General features: G+C 39.8%; 1 protein-coding gene across 2 annotated transcripts in view; it reads right to left on the reverse strand.

Annotated features, from left to right (window-relative positions):
* The window catches only part of LOC103151929 (neuronal membrane glycoprotein M6-b), a 37,020-nt gene that overhangs the window by 17,213 nt on the left and 6,095 nt on the right, over positions 1 to 13,712 (reverse strand). The window contains exon 1 of one of the 2 annotated variants that reach the window (XM_007572213.2): positions 7,657 to 7,847. The exons of the other annotated variant lie outside the window; for it this stretch is intronic. Within the exon in view, the coding sequence (XP_007572275.1) occupies positions 7,657 to 7,726 (70 nt within the window). The 5' untranslated portion in view covers positions 7,727 to 7,847. Of the gene's footprint in view, positions 1 to 7,656; positions 7,848 to 13,712 lie in introns of those variants that run through there. 2 annotated transcript variants of the gene reach the window in all.

Below are 13,712 nucleotides of genomic sequence, written 5' to 3' on the forward strand. Positions count from 1 at the left end.
AATCTTTCATTTATTCTGACGATTAGTTGTTTCATTGGATAAAAAAAACTGGCTAATTCTGCAGATTTTTCATTTCTGCGTCTGACGTACAATAATAACCATACACTAAAAGATGCAAATAAATAATTAAATTCCTTTTTAAATGAAAAGATAAACATTTTATTGCCTAAAATAACAGCATTCCTTTTAGAGAATGCTTGGTTATTTTTAGCAAAGGGTGCAGCTAAGGAAATAGTTTTAACATCAACATGTGAAAAGCTTTCTGCTTGACTTGGGCATCAATACAGTGTAGCGCTGATTGACTAATCAATAATTAGAAAGCAGAAGGTGCTTAAAAATATGTATTTTTTATGTAATTTGATCTAGATGGAGCTAAAACTGTCACTTGAGGAGTACTTGGTAGAAAATATTTATAAACTAAGATTTGTTTAAGTCTGAAATGCAAAATGAATACTTTTCTTAGATGTTTTTGACTTGTCTACTCATCCAAGAATTCTACGAATGGCCTTTTTTTTTAGTCTGCATACTCCACTTGACGATTAATCGATTATTTCAATTATCGATTTATCGCGATTAATCCAATTAATCATTTCAGCCATAATAAGAATATCATATCACAACCATATTGTTAGAGAATTCAACTCAATGAAAACATTTGTTTTCATCCTCTATTTGCGAGGAAAATGTGTTATGCGTTTGCAGCGATTTCACTGATGGCAAAGGGAAATTTGGTTTTCCAAGTATCAACAAAATTTCAGCTTGTGAAGGTGAATCATTTCTACAGTAAGGTCGGGAAGGCCGGGGAAGGAAACCCGGCATTGCCCAAATGTCAGCAGCCACCAGGGAGAGAGGGACGGCTCCTCTCTATGATCATCAAATGGGAGCTGGCCTTTAGATTCTGGCCCTCGGCCCACGCCCAGCTGGACACTCACTGACCTTTTTTTTTTTTTTTTTTTGTTTTGTCTGATAATGCTGACGTGTATATATATATAAAAAAAACTCATTTCAGAGGTGACAAACCTCCACACTGAAATCTTTGAAAGGTTTTATCCCACTCTGTAGTGTTCATACTGATTATTTCATCTCTAAGGCAGATGGAGTTTACACTCAGATTCACAAAACTAACCTCCGAGAATGACTTTTTGCTAATTTCTCTGGTGCAAGTTAAACTCACTTCATTGAAAAATGTCATATACATCCTGTCCCTTTTTAGAGGATTCACTTCATGTTTATTTTATACTGCAAATTAGATTCAAAACCCTTAGAAATATGCTTTTGCTATAGGTTTCCACTGGTTTTCCATTTCTATGGGATAAAAAATGAATAATGAGATGCCGGACTACTACAGTCAGCTGGCAAAAAAAGGTAATTAAAACAGTAGTTTTCTTCTGTTATTATAGGTAATGTTACTATAACTCTAACATTTTATGTTTAAATTATTTTAATAGCAGCTGAAAGCTGTCCCGTTTGATGCCGTATCATTGTATTTTTATATCGTCAGAATCTCATCGCAAACTCAACAAATCCTTTTATCAAAACCATTTGTAAAATTCAGCAATAACTGAGATTAATAGAAGTCACCTGAAACCACTGTTATTCTGCTGAGCAGATGGAGCTGAAAGAATGAAAACAGCTGAAGCCGACATCGAGTTGGTACGGCACATTGTGACATAAAAACAAAAATAGATGCCAATATAGTTTTGCGAATGGGGTTCAAAAATGGCCTGAATTTACTAAAAATACCCGCGGAAACAGCCTGGAAACAAGAAACATCTGCAGTCCAAACTGAAAGTGCGTCCAAACATGTTTCACTTAAAGGCTTCCAGGCCCAGCTCCTCTCCGTCTGCCAACACTGCACCTAAAAACATCTTACAGGAATAAAGCTCTTCAAAGCTCTCGCTGAATATCCTTGACATTATTAAAGATAACAAATAAACCCACAGCTCTGATTTTAAGCATAACCCCAGTAGCGGATTCTGCTGCTCCAAACAGAAAATGCAACAAAACATGCAACCTTCCAGACGATGATGTAATGTGTTACGGTTCTGATCCGAGCATCATAACGAAGGGACAGCGGCGTTATGTAAGAGCAGGCTCTAACAGGCCGCTCAGTTACTGCAAATTTAAGCACCCTGCTTCAGGAAATCGTGTTTAAAGCAAAGTAAAATCATGACGGTGTGTGAGTTGTCCAATCAAATAGAGTCAGACTAATTAAAGCAGGCAATTATGAGAGCTGATGATGCCTCATTATCACACAGTACCCCTGTGTGCCAGCAGATTACAGATTACAGCATGAAATCAGGCACAACAATCAATCTATACCCACTGACACTGTTCCTCTGTACAGGCTATAATCCGTAAAGTTTTTACTAATCTATAACAGTTTTTTTTAAATTATTATTCTGTGTTCATCGTAGAATCATTGAGTTTCGACCGAGACAATTTATAAAGCTGTGAGCTGCACTGACAGGAAGCTACAACACAGATGCTAACTTTAGCATAGCCTTAGCGACTTTTTGCACCAGAAGGCCTTCATCATGACATTAGTTTGACTTGATATAATATTTTATCCCACAAACTGCATGAAACTGTGAGATCATGCAGTATTCATGATCCTGCTGCCGTGGTGATTATCTATTTATTTAGTCACCTCTCGAGACTTGCTTTTCTTCAAGTGGGTGGATTATTTTTGCTAGTTTAGAACACTGTAAGCTTTTTGAAAATGACTGCTTGTTTATTAATTTATGGTCAGCTTGAATCTCTAGACGGTTAAGCTGACGGTATTTCTTTTTGTCCCTTTTTAGATTCCTGACTGTAGACAATGATTGGACAATGACTACTGTCAGATATACCATTTCTTGTTTCCAGTTGGAACTGAACTCTGTGAAGTTAGCAATTGGGTTTGAGAATTTTTTTTTTTTTAAGTGTGATGTGGGCAAACATTCCTATGTGATGCCACTGGGTAGTTTCTGTGAAGTAAAGACACAGGACCAGAGTCAAGAATCAAAACACAAACATGGCCACCTTTTAAGATTTAGATGGATACAGAATTTGGTTCACTGTATATTTTTAGAAGTTAAAGTTGCAAACTTGGTTATTTTTCGGCCTTGTTACTAGTTCAATTCTGTGATCCAAAGAGAGGAAGTCATCCAAAAGAGCTAAACAGATATTGATGCCAGATCGAACAGATATTGTGCTCAATCTGCTGAGAAAAGAAAAGGTACACGCAGAACTATGTCCAGACACCCGGTCCGACTTATAGAACAGAGACGGAACAAACAAAACCTAATCAAAGTAAGGCTTGTTTCATCATTTTCTTTATGGTTGTCTTGCAGTGGATGACAACCATTTGGATGGATAAATGGATGGAACATTTATCCATCCAAATCCTAATTCAGAGCAAGAAAGAGACACTAGATGTGCGCAAAACTTCTATCCTGGTAATGTCAGGAAAGAAAACACAATTTCACACAATTTTGCGGTGTTTTCGTTAAATATGGAATGCAATTAAAATCACATCTGAGTAAGTTTAGCACAGTTAATCATCATAAAACATGCCACACCATCATCCTCCTTCTACTTCCTGTCATCTTCTTTGCAGTTTCCGCCAGCAGCAATGTCTGGTTGTCAGTCACGTGACTCTGTGGTGCGAAAAAAGTGTTTCCATTGTGGTTTTGTGGAATATACGGATTTCAATACGGCTGAAAAACCACCTCAGCCTAGCGACTGGATCGAGCTTCGCTATTCACTTTGACACAAAATACTGTGTTTTTCTTTTTGATATTGTGAGAGCTCAATATATATTTACTTGCATGAATCTTGCCTAATTTCCCATGCATATCGAGACGCACCACTCCGTCTGTGGGCTGTGCAGAATATATACCCAGCAGCTCTTCATTATGCATCTGGAAGTAGTCGCTGCTCTCTGGCACTCGCCTGCACAAGCTCCTTAAGTGACAGCTCTCGCCTTCTTGGCCCCCACTGCAAATCTCCAGCTTCTTAACGAATGCTGCAAGCTTGGTCGCAGTCCAGATGTCAAATGACTGCACCAACAACATGCAACCTTCGAAAATCTCTCACAGTCTTTTTCTCATTTTTGCATTTGAACACACCTGGGGGCACAGCAGAAGCCAAACTGGGTGAAATAAACTCCCTGCTTCCATGGAAAAACTGTGATTAAGGAAATGAAAGGCCTAATAGTTAGCTATAAATACCATTGTCCTCCTGCCCTGCTATCTTCAGGGGCTTTTCAACAGGCTCACCTCCACTGTCAAATGAAGTTGCATGATTGCAGGCTGTTATTGGACTGTAGTTGGTGCATCGCTGCTTTGCCTCAGGAGAGGATGATGTAAAGTCTCACTGCTGAGGGACACCCAACTCGCCTGCACCTTACGTCACAGACAAGACTGTGACCCAGCAGTATGACTGGGCCAAGAGCCAAACCCTGCAGCATGAACCTCACATATTTTCACAGGAGATCTTAATATTGACCACCGATATCAGCAGACGTTAGCGACCACAGTCTACGAATACCTGAAATCGGTGAATGCTTGAGAACTGATCTAGAAATGCTTATTTCTACCTATTTTACAGTTCAAACACCAAATATACCTTGATATGAATTAATGCGAGCAGTGGAAACCGTCCGCTTAAGATAATATCTACAGTTTTCCTTACTGCTTTTCATTAGCCAATCGTCACCAAGGAGAATATATGGCAAACCTGGATTGGCTGCTTTTCAAACACCAGCCAATAATATCAGGTAACATTGTTTCTTGGTGTGTTTCAAAGCTGCATTTTCTTTAGAGTATTAAAGATATGCTCTGCACATAATCAGTAATATCTAGACTGAGAATTTAAACATTAAGTTACTGCCTGACTGACAGTTAATAATAATAACACATCAAATTCATACAGCAGTTTTAACATTCAGACACTTTACAAGGGAAAATAAAAAAAATATATATTAACATAATTTATTTGTTGTCACCTTAACTTCTGGCCACACTGGAAACTGATATTTAGTGAAAATGAAGTTTTTTTTGTTGCATTTGCACATCTTGTCCTCATAATTTTTTTTGTGGTTGTTTTTTTTTGTGAGAGAAACAAAATGATATATTTTTGAAATTGCTTTGTAAAATATAGATTTTTAAAAACTCAATTCGCAGTGCATCCATGTGGACTGGATAGTCGGAGAGAATTAAAAACAGTAGCACAGACGGTCACTTTTTATGCTAGAAGCCACGTATGTTGGACTTTTTTCACCTGATGACCATGTTGTTGCCACCTGCTGGTGTGGAATAGTACAACACTCGTCAAAGAATATCTACTTAAGAAACAAGACATATAAAGTACATGGCAACATGGCACGCCATATGTTGCAAATATAATCGTAATATTGGTTTGTTCAACATTTATATGTCACACAGTGTATTTTGAAAGAAATTATTGATCTTTGTTATATTTTAAAGCAAAGGATGCCCATATGTGATACAGGTGATATTGGCCAACATGCTACATGTCTGAGACTCATATCTTCATTGCCATATCGAGATTACTGTCAAAAATACAGCCCTGTCCAACCAATTTTCCATGTACCTCACAAGCCAGAACGGACATGTGGGAACTAAAACACACCCAAGCACACCATGTTCCAGTTGCAAGTTGGAAAACCAGTTTCATTGCACACACTTGCTGACCACAGTGATAATCGTCAATGTATTCAAACATTAAAGGAAAAATGTTCATCAAGTAAGGTGAAGAGAACTAGCAGAAGTGCTAACAAATAGAGATTCTAATGTGTTTCTTAAGTAAGCAGCCATGTTGGATTGGTGAGAAACATCCAGCTTTCCACCTCTGAATATTGACTTTTGAAGGCGTTCCGGTTAGAAATCTGCTTTTGGTCAGCTGAAGGATTTATCCTCCGGTCCACAAAATTCAAGTAGAGGTGATGACCAGTTTTGTAGTTCCTGGAGCCGTTTGCCACATGAAGTTTTGAATCCACCATAATCTACACAAACGAAGTGTAGATGCCTCTGATGGATAATATCCACCAGCAGAAGTGCTTTGTTATTATAGATTGATCAGAAGTCAAAATCAGACCAATTCTACAGTCAGCTCGTCCAAATAGGGATAAAAACGGAAAGAAATTAAAATTTAAAAAAGTATGTTGAAATCTATGCATTTAAGAGACTGATTATATGAAAATAACTTTCTAAAAAAGATAAATACACCAATATGTGACGGAAATAAGGGCATAAATTGATGGAAGAGATATTTTGTTTTACTTAAAACAAAACTGTGATTAAGTGGAGTAAAAAATGAAGATAATTCACTTATTTGTGCAGGGTGTGAACAAAACCTTAGTAAACTGAGAATAATGGAAGGAAATTGGGTTAAATCACCACCTTCAGGCCTGGCATGGTTACTACAACAATTTTTTTTCTTTCTGTAGGCATTAATGTTTTTATGGTGATGTTTTTAGAAAGAACAAATAAAAAAAATGCTGTTTGTCTCTGACCAGCATTCTCCAAGCATGAAATGTGACTTTAGCTCACCAAAACAAACTCCATCCCCCAGGCCTGCATCCTCTTGAATCCGGCCTTGGCTGTGCACTTATACATTTTAAGACTTACTTTAACCACAGTAAAGAGTTTTTTTGAACTATAAAGCCACAATAGGCTTCCAAACAAATCAGTCACATCCACTCTGCGTGGCCTTGAATCCGCCAACGCACAAAGACACGCCTACACACCGCACCGTGTAACAGGAGCAACAGTTTGGGTGTGATTTTCAATGTTAATGCAATTTATGAAAAAACAAAAAACAAAACAGGATCATATTTGGACTTTTGTGCACACGTGCAATGACCTATTTCATGAATATGAAACATTAACTGAGGGATCAGGGGCTTCATTAACATGCATGTCTATGGGGGCTTGCAAATGATCGACACAGCCGACACTCTGCGCCAAGAGCGCCGCTGCTCCTTTTATTTTTCCAGCGACTGCAAGTGATCCTTGCTGTCGCGCAAAAAAAAAGTAAAAAAAGAAAAGAAAAGAAAGAAAGAAACATCTTCTGTTACAGCGTGCCGCATCAATCACGCCGCTGACAGATCAACCCCAGAGCCCCCGCCGATAATCATGGAAGCGGCTGCAGGAGGCGGGAGGATCCACCTGGAGGAGAACAATGCCGCCGCGCACGGAGCGCAGCGCAGCGCCGCGCACGGCAGCGGCGCCGCCTCTGCCTTTATCAGCCGCTCATTAGGCACAAAATAAGCTCATGATGGTGCAGCAGCGCAAAAGCAAATTAGCATTAACGCACGCTCCGTAAAACCCCCCGCTCGACCATTCTGAATACCTTCCTCTGCCCAACACAAACCCATCAATCCACCCTCCACCTCTCGCTCCTCGGTCCGCCCCAGAATCGCGCAACAAACGTGAAAAATACCTGTAAACACCGCGAGGATTATCTTCTATTTCTACCCGCCAGCACTGGCACTTAAATGCCCCGAAATGATAACAAAACCCCGGCGCAATTGTGTCGCCGTAGCAAGTAGGTTAAACCGCTCAGGGCTGGCGCAGACGCAAAGAAAAAAACAAAACAAAAAAACAAAAACGGAGGTGAGGGAGAAAAGGCGCAGATGACAGCGCGTACCTTTGCTCTCCTGCCCCTCGTCCTGGGTCTCCTCGGCGTTGGACTCCATGGCCGGCTTTGTCCCATCCATTATTTCACGCGGAATGTGGCCTCCTGGTGCTCGCGCTCAAACCTTCACAGCGTTAACAGTGGAGCCCGTCCTGGTGACTTGATTCTCCCTCACACACTCCCCCTCTCTTTCTCTCCTCCCTGTTTCAGCTTAGTTCTCTCTCTCTCTCTGTCTCTCTCTCTCCCTCTCTCTCTCTCATGCACACACACTCTCTCTCTTTCTCTCATGCACACACACACTCTCTCTCTCTTTCTCTTTATCTATGTATATTAACAATCCAGCTTCAGAATGCAAAGGCGATGACAGACAGGATTTATTTCACCCATGCAGATTAGTTCCCCCAGCCAAAAGATGATTGCAGATTAGCCTCCAAATGCACCTTGATGATTATGCTTCATTTCCACTTAATAAATAAATAAATAAATAATAATAATAATAAAAAACAGTTTTCCGTCAGCAGCTGCATGCCCGCCTGCAGCTGATTGCTCTTATTATTTCATCCTCATTCAACATGGAAGGACAGGATGTTCAGGGTATGCAAATATGCAAACTCACGGGTAACCAGGCATGAATACTCTGGACTGCACAGAGCCACACATGCAGAAGAAGGCGCTCGCCGCCCCCTCTCCATCTGGTGAGAAACTGAGAGTACAGCAGGAAGGGATGCAATGTGCAGGGGAAAAAAAAAGAGAAGTGCAAAGACTGGCGACGGCTGAGTTTGTGTAAACTCAACTCTCTGAAAGTTGCTGTTCTCCAGCTCCCATTGTGCAAACCGCTGCCACTTAAGTTGATTTCAGCTTTGATTGGATTATTCTGCGACCAATCAGAGCTCCTGAGCCGGTGAAACGGCCATGTGCCCTGCTTCACTTAAGAGAGGGTTCCTTTGTTTGTCTCCGAGGTTCGCCCGCCGATTGGCCTGCGACGCAATCCAATAAAAACCCAAAGCAAGGTGAGGGAATGTGGCCTTGAAGTGGTCAAAAGTGGGTGTGGCGTGTTTACAGAATGAAATAAAGGATTAAAGGGAAAGGGAGATGGTGTGCGTGCGTGCGTGTGTGTGTGTGTGTGTATATATGTGTGGGTCAGTTTCCATCACTCACCCTGTTTTCTAATACAAACATATCCTCAAACAATGGCACACCATCTGTCCTGAATCCTCTTAAATGAGGTTTTAATGCGGGCTCACGTGGTTCTGTTTCAGACAAAGCTCAGCCCACCGATGAGTCCAGGAAATCCCCCCCACCACCACCTTTCCCTCTCCTACACACACACACACACCAAACTGCAGACAGTGGTGGTCACACCGGCACCCCCCCACCAACCCTAACCCCTCTCCCCAAGACACTTTCACCCGGGAAAACATCAGACGCATGAATAGTTAACGTGACATATATGACATTTAGTGGCTCCGTTTACCCCTGGGGGCAGAAATCAACACCCACTCCGCTCCATATGTCTGTGAATCGAGGGGAGAGTCTCCTTTTGCACCAGCTTTTCTACTTCAAAGCTGTAGGGAAATACAATATGCCGACTAACGACCAACTCTCAACCAACCACGAAATAAGTGGGGAAAAATGCTAACCAGCACCGATAAGTACAATGTAGCGCTCCAGCTCCTTACATTAGCTTTGTCTCGTTTTTAATGTGAGATTTTTCTGCTGTCTTTTTAAAGTCGAGCCTTAAAGCAAGCAGGTCAAGTTAAAGATGTAAACATGGAGGTTAAACTTCATGCTTTTTGCAAATGCTGGTGAGAAATCCGCCCCTCCTTGTTTCACTTTTGTTTTGTCCTTCAGCGTTGTAGCTGAACTGTTGATTCTTTTAACATTTCAATAATTTTTGTCCCCTGGCTGCATGCGTTTTAAGGAAAAACACAGCTTTTGTCGCCTGTTTGTAGTTCTAGTTCAGCATCCGTGGATTTTTCTGCAGAACTTAACTCTAACTCAAATTCATTTTTGCAAGTCCCACATCATGACAGCACCACCACCGTGCATGAAAGTGTTTTCTGGTTCAAAACCCCCACATTTGAGCCTAGAAACATAATTTTTTTTCTTTGCATGCAAATAGCTCACGTTCTGTCTTCTGTCACCAATAATAGAATATGTGAACTCCTAATAGGCTGTGAACTGAACTCAAAAAAAGGTGGTGGCTTTAAGGAGGATATTAAGAAAAGCATAGTGAGCTGCAACGATTTAGCTATCTGTATTTCAAGCTGATTAAATATTAATTTCTAACTGTGTAAATCAAACTATTGTCAGTTTCCCATCACTGAGGGTAATGTGATGACTACAAGACAGAAGCAGAAAAATGCTTTCTAAACCAATAACCCGGACAACATGATGCAGTCGGAGGTGTTGCACTTAAAAATCAAATGTTCTCATAAGTTACAATTTAAAACTACTCTGCTAAAAGTAAGGAAATTGTCCAGGAATTAGTTCATTATATTAATAAAATCTGTAGAGACAAAGATAGAAACAACGTTGGGAGTTGAAAAAGCTTTGCTTCTAGTCCCCTTTTATTACAGAACCCCCATAATCCCTCACTGGGTCACACAGATTAAGGACTTGTCCAGAAGATGAGATACAGAGCTCACTGGCACTCTTTTCCACCACGTTGTGTCACACACACAAACACACACACCCACACACACACACTCTGATCAGTCCTTGGACTTTAGCCCAACACTCTAACTATGCTGTACTGGCAGAATGCTGGTTGCTTATTCGTTTTTCTACCGTTTCTGTGGTTCCTTTTTTAATATTTCTGTTGCGTCGGTTTATAGATCAACTCACTGTGGTTAGCAGACTGTCCAGCTGCCGCGTTATTGACAGTAACGTTGCTACGATACAGAAAGTTAAAATTCATAGCTCTCTCTACCTTTAAATCCACTCTGAAGATGTATAGGTAATTGACATAAAGGTTCCAAAAAAGTTTTTAAATAACTTTTTATTGCAGCAGATGTAAAATACATCAAACGCAACAATTCCCAATAAAAAATTGGATTTTTAAAAATTGGTACACCATAATTTTCTGTTTCCATGGATTACAATATGCTGGATTTCAAAATGGGAAAGACAGGAAAACGTGTTTTGATCTTCTTAAGTCAGAAAATTGCCACTGTTTGCTAGATTTGCCAATTTCTACAATTGTTTTTAAGAGAGTAGCATTTTGAGGACATTATGAAGATCATTATGCCAGAGGAAATAAATATTTAATTGCATTAAATAAGAAACGCAATTAAAATCATGCGTGAATAAATTTGTTCAGGCGATAAGTCATTAAAAAACATGCTGTGCCTCCATCTTCCTACCACTTCCTGTTTTCTTCTTCGTGGTTTGCGCTGAAAAACCAAAAAACCTGAGTTTTCTTAAAATTGTCGTGTCACCATTAAGATAATTTATTTCCATAATTCTAATTTCTGCAACACAACTAATGATTAGGCTTTTTTTTAAAAAATGAGTGAATGTAAGGAAAATATTTCCAGCTCACAATTGAGGACAGTGAAGGACCTGCATTGCTGTAGGCTAGTTTCTCTTTAAAATGTCCTGCAACATTGTAATAGTGTTGCAATCAGGTAGTTTTTGCAATTAAATACTAGATAAAAATCTGCTGAACATTTAGGCATGTTTTGGCCTAAAATGAACAAATAAATAAAGAAACGATTCTAAAAACACCCACTGGAAAAGAGAAGACCAAAGACTGGATAGAGGAACAGTCAAGGATCTCTTCTATGCACAAACGTCGTAGAAGACGTTAAAACAGCAAACAAATCGAAACTCTAAACAACTTAAAAGTAAGTCGATCTCTTCTTATTATCCAGATGGTTCACTAAAACCCCAAAACATCACCAAAATCGGCCTTTTGTGCCCCCTGGGTTCAGTACATATCTGCCCTAAATTGCACAGCAATCCATCCACACAGATAATCTTGACCAAAGATGCTAGCAGAATGACCCTTGTGCCGTGCTCTGCTTCATGAATGTATTGGTGGCAGTGATTTATCTTAGAGTCTTATTGGGACAAAATTAAAACCAGTTGAAGACTCTTCCTGGCCTGTTTGGACCGTAAACAGCCCGCCTGTTTTTGGAGCATGTGGGCAAATGCCATTGTTTTGAATGCACACACATTTGGAAAGTCTCGTGCTCGGCAATGACCCCGCGCCACCAGCTGGGTTGCACTGAATCGCGTGTCACCAAGGGCACGCTAAGCGAGTTTTTGAACTTAAGAGGGAATTTCATCACACACTGCGATCCAGAAACGTTCTTATCTGCGACTCTGAAAACTCCATTCAATATTTCAGAGAAAAGTCATTTCTGACTGAGAAACAACTTTAGGCTCTCCGTGTTGCTGTGCAAGAACATCTGAGAAAAATTATTTCAAGGACAGACTGCTGTGCAGGTTTACATCTGATGATTCAAAAGTGAAAGAAATGTGAAAAAAAAACGTGTTTTATATCTTAATTTCCAGCTTTATTATTGCGATTTATCGCTCCTTTAATTTCATAATAAATGTCAAGCAATGTGAAATACAGCTAAAAATGTCAAATCAGGTTTCAGCAAAAGCTTGTTTAAGATTTAATGAATTATTATTTCCAGATTTCCACCTAAGCTCTCTAACCCACTCTCCCAATCGGTAACGGATTACATACATCACTTCCTGCTTCTGTTGCGTCTCCCCAGCCTCGCTGCAGGCATCGTGTTGACCTTTAAACCGTCTTCCTGACACGATGCTCAAGTCCATTATGTGTCTTACTTGTCGGGTTATTCAGCTATGAGGTCAGAGATGGAAGCTTTTGGCTCCAGAGTCAGATTAGGCTGCAGTGAGGTCGAACTTTGAAGAGAGAGGCTGCTGGCCTCTTCGTGACCCGCAGTGTTTATTCAGCCATCCTCTGGGAGAAACGTGTCTGCAGCTGCCTTCTGGGTTGATCTTAATTAGATGAGACTAAAGAAGTGCCAATGTTTTTTTTTTTTCTTTTTTATTGCGCTTCAACTTATCGCTCCGTCGGTGTCACGCTGCAAATGACTGTAAAAATAAAGCTGTAACATCATGTTTTGCTGTAATTTTAGCATTAAATTTGAAGATGTAAACAACATGAGGATGTTTCTGGTAGCTGAAGTGTTAATTTTGATGGAGATTGTTGTTAATGTCTCCCACTATCGTTGCTGAAATAAGATTATTTAGGGAAAGCAGGCACCCAAACCAATTCTACGTAAAAAATATAACGTTGTCTTCATTATATTATGAATTACATATTATCAATAATCAGCTGAGTTCAATTTTACAATCTGCATCACGCCCAGTGGAGTACGGTGTGATAACTTTTTAATCTTTGTTTAGTGATCAAAGTATATTAAGTTCAACTTATAGTTGGCAGTAGCTTTATGTTGTTTTGTTTTCTCTTGTGGTGAAGTATCTTAAATAAATTCATCAATTGATATTCAAATTTAAAATGTTGTTGTTTCCTCGTAATTCAATAAAAAAAAAATAAATAAATAAAAAAAAAGGACCAAAAGGCATAAATATTGGAATATTTCTTTTGGAGGAACTGAATATTTAATAGTGTGTCCTTATACATTTTTTTTTTCAACCAACAAGGCTGAATGGTTTCTCTTAATATTTCCTATAAAATTTTATGGACGCTCCGCGAAAGTGTGCGTGAACATGCATAAGAAAACAAAACAAACAACAAAAACACTATCATCATCTCCTCTGATTATAATTTAATTTTTGACATTTCCCATACTTCCCGCTTCCCTTAAGAGACTGAACTTTGCTCGTCCTGCACTCACTTTTTTATTATTTATTTGCCAATTGATAAATGCACGTCTGGATATCTAGATTAATCTGCGGCCATGACGATGATGATGATGATGACCCACTTTCATCCCCCTCCCTATCCCCTCAGCTATCGGTCGCCAAGGAGACGCTTCCCTCTCATCCCATCAGACGCTGACAAAGGTTAATCCATCTCAAAACACACACACACACACACACACACACACACACACACACAC

Source organism: Poecilia formosa, unplaced genomic scaffold, assembly GCF_000485575.1.
Source record: "Poecilia formosa unplaced genomic scaffold, Poecilia_formosa-5.1.2 Scaffold297, whole genome shotgun sequence".
Classification (NCBI taxonomy): domain Eukaryota; kingdom Metazoa; phylum Chordata; class Actinopteri; order Cyprinodontiformes; family Poeciliidae; genus Poecilia; species Poecilia formosa.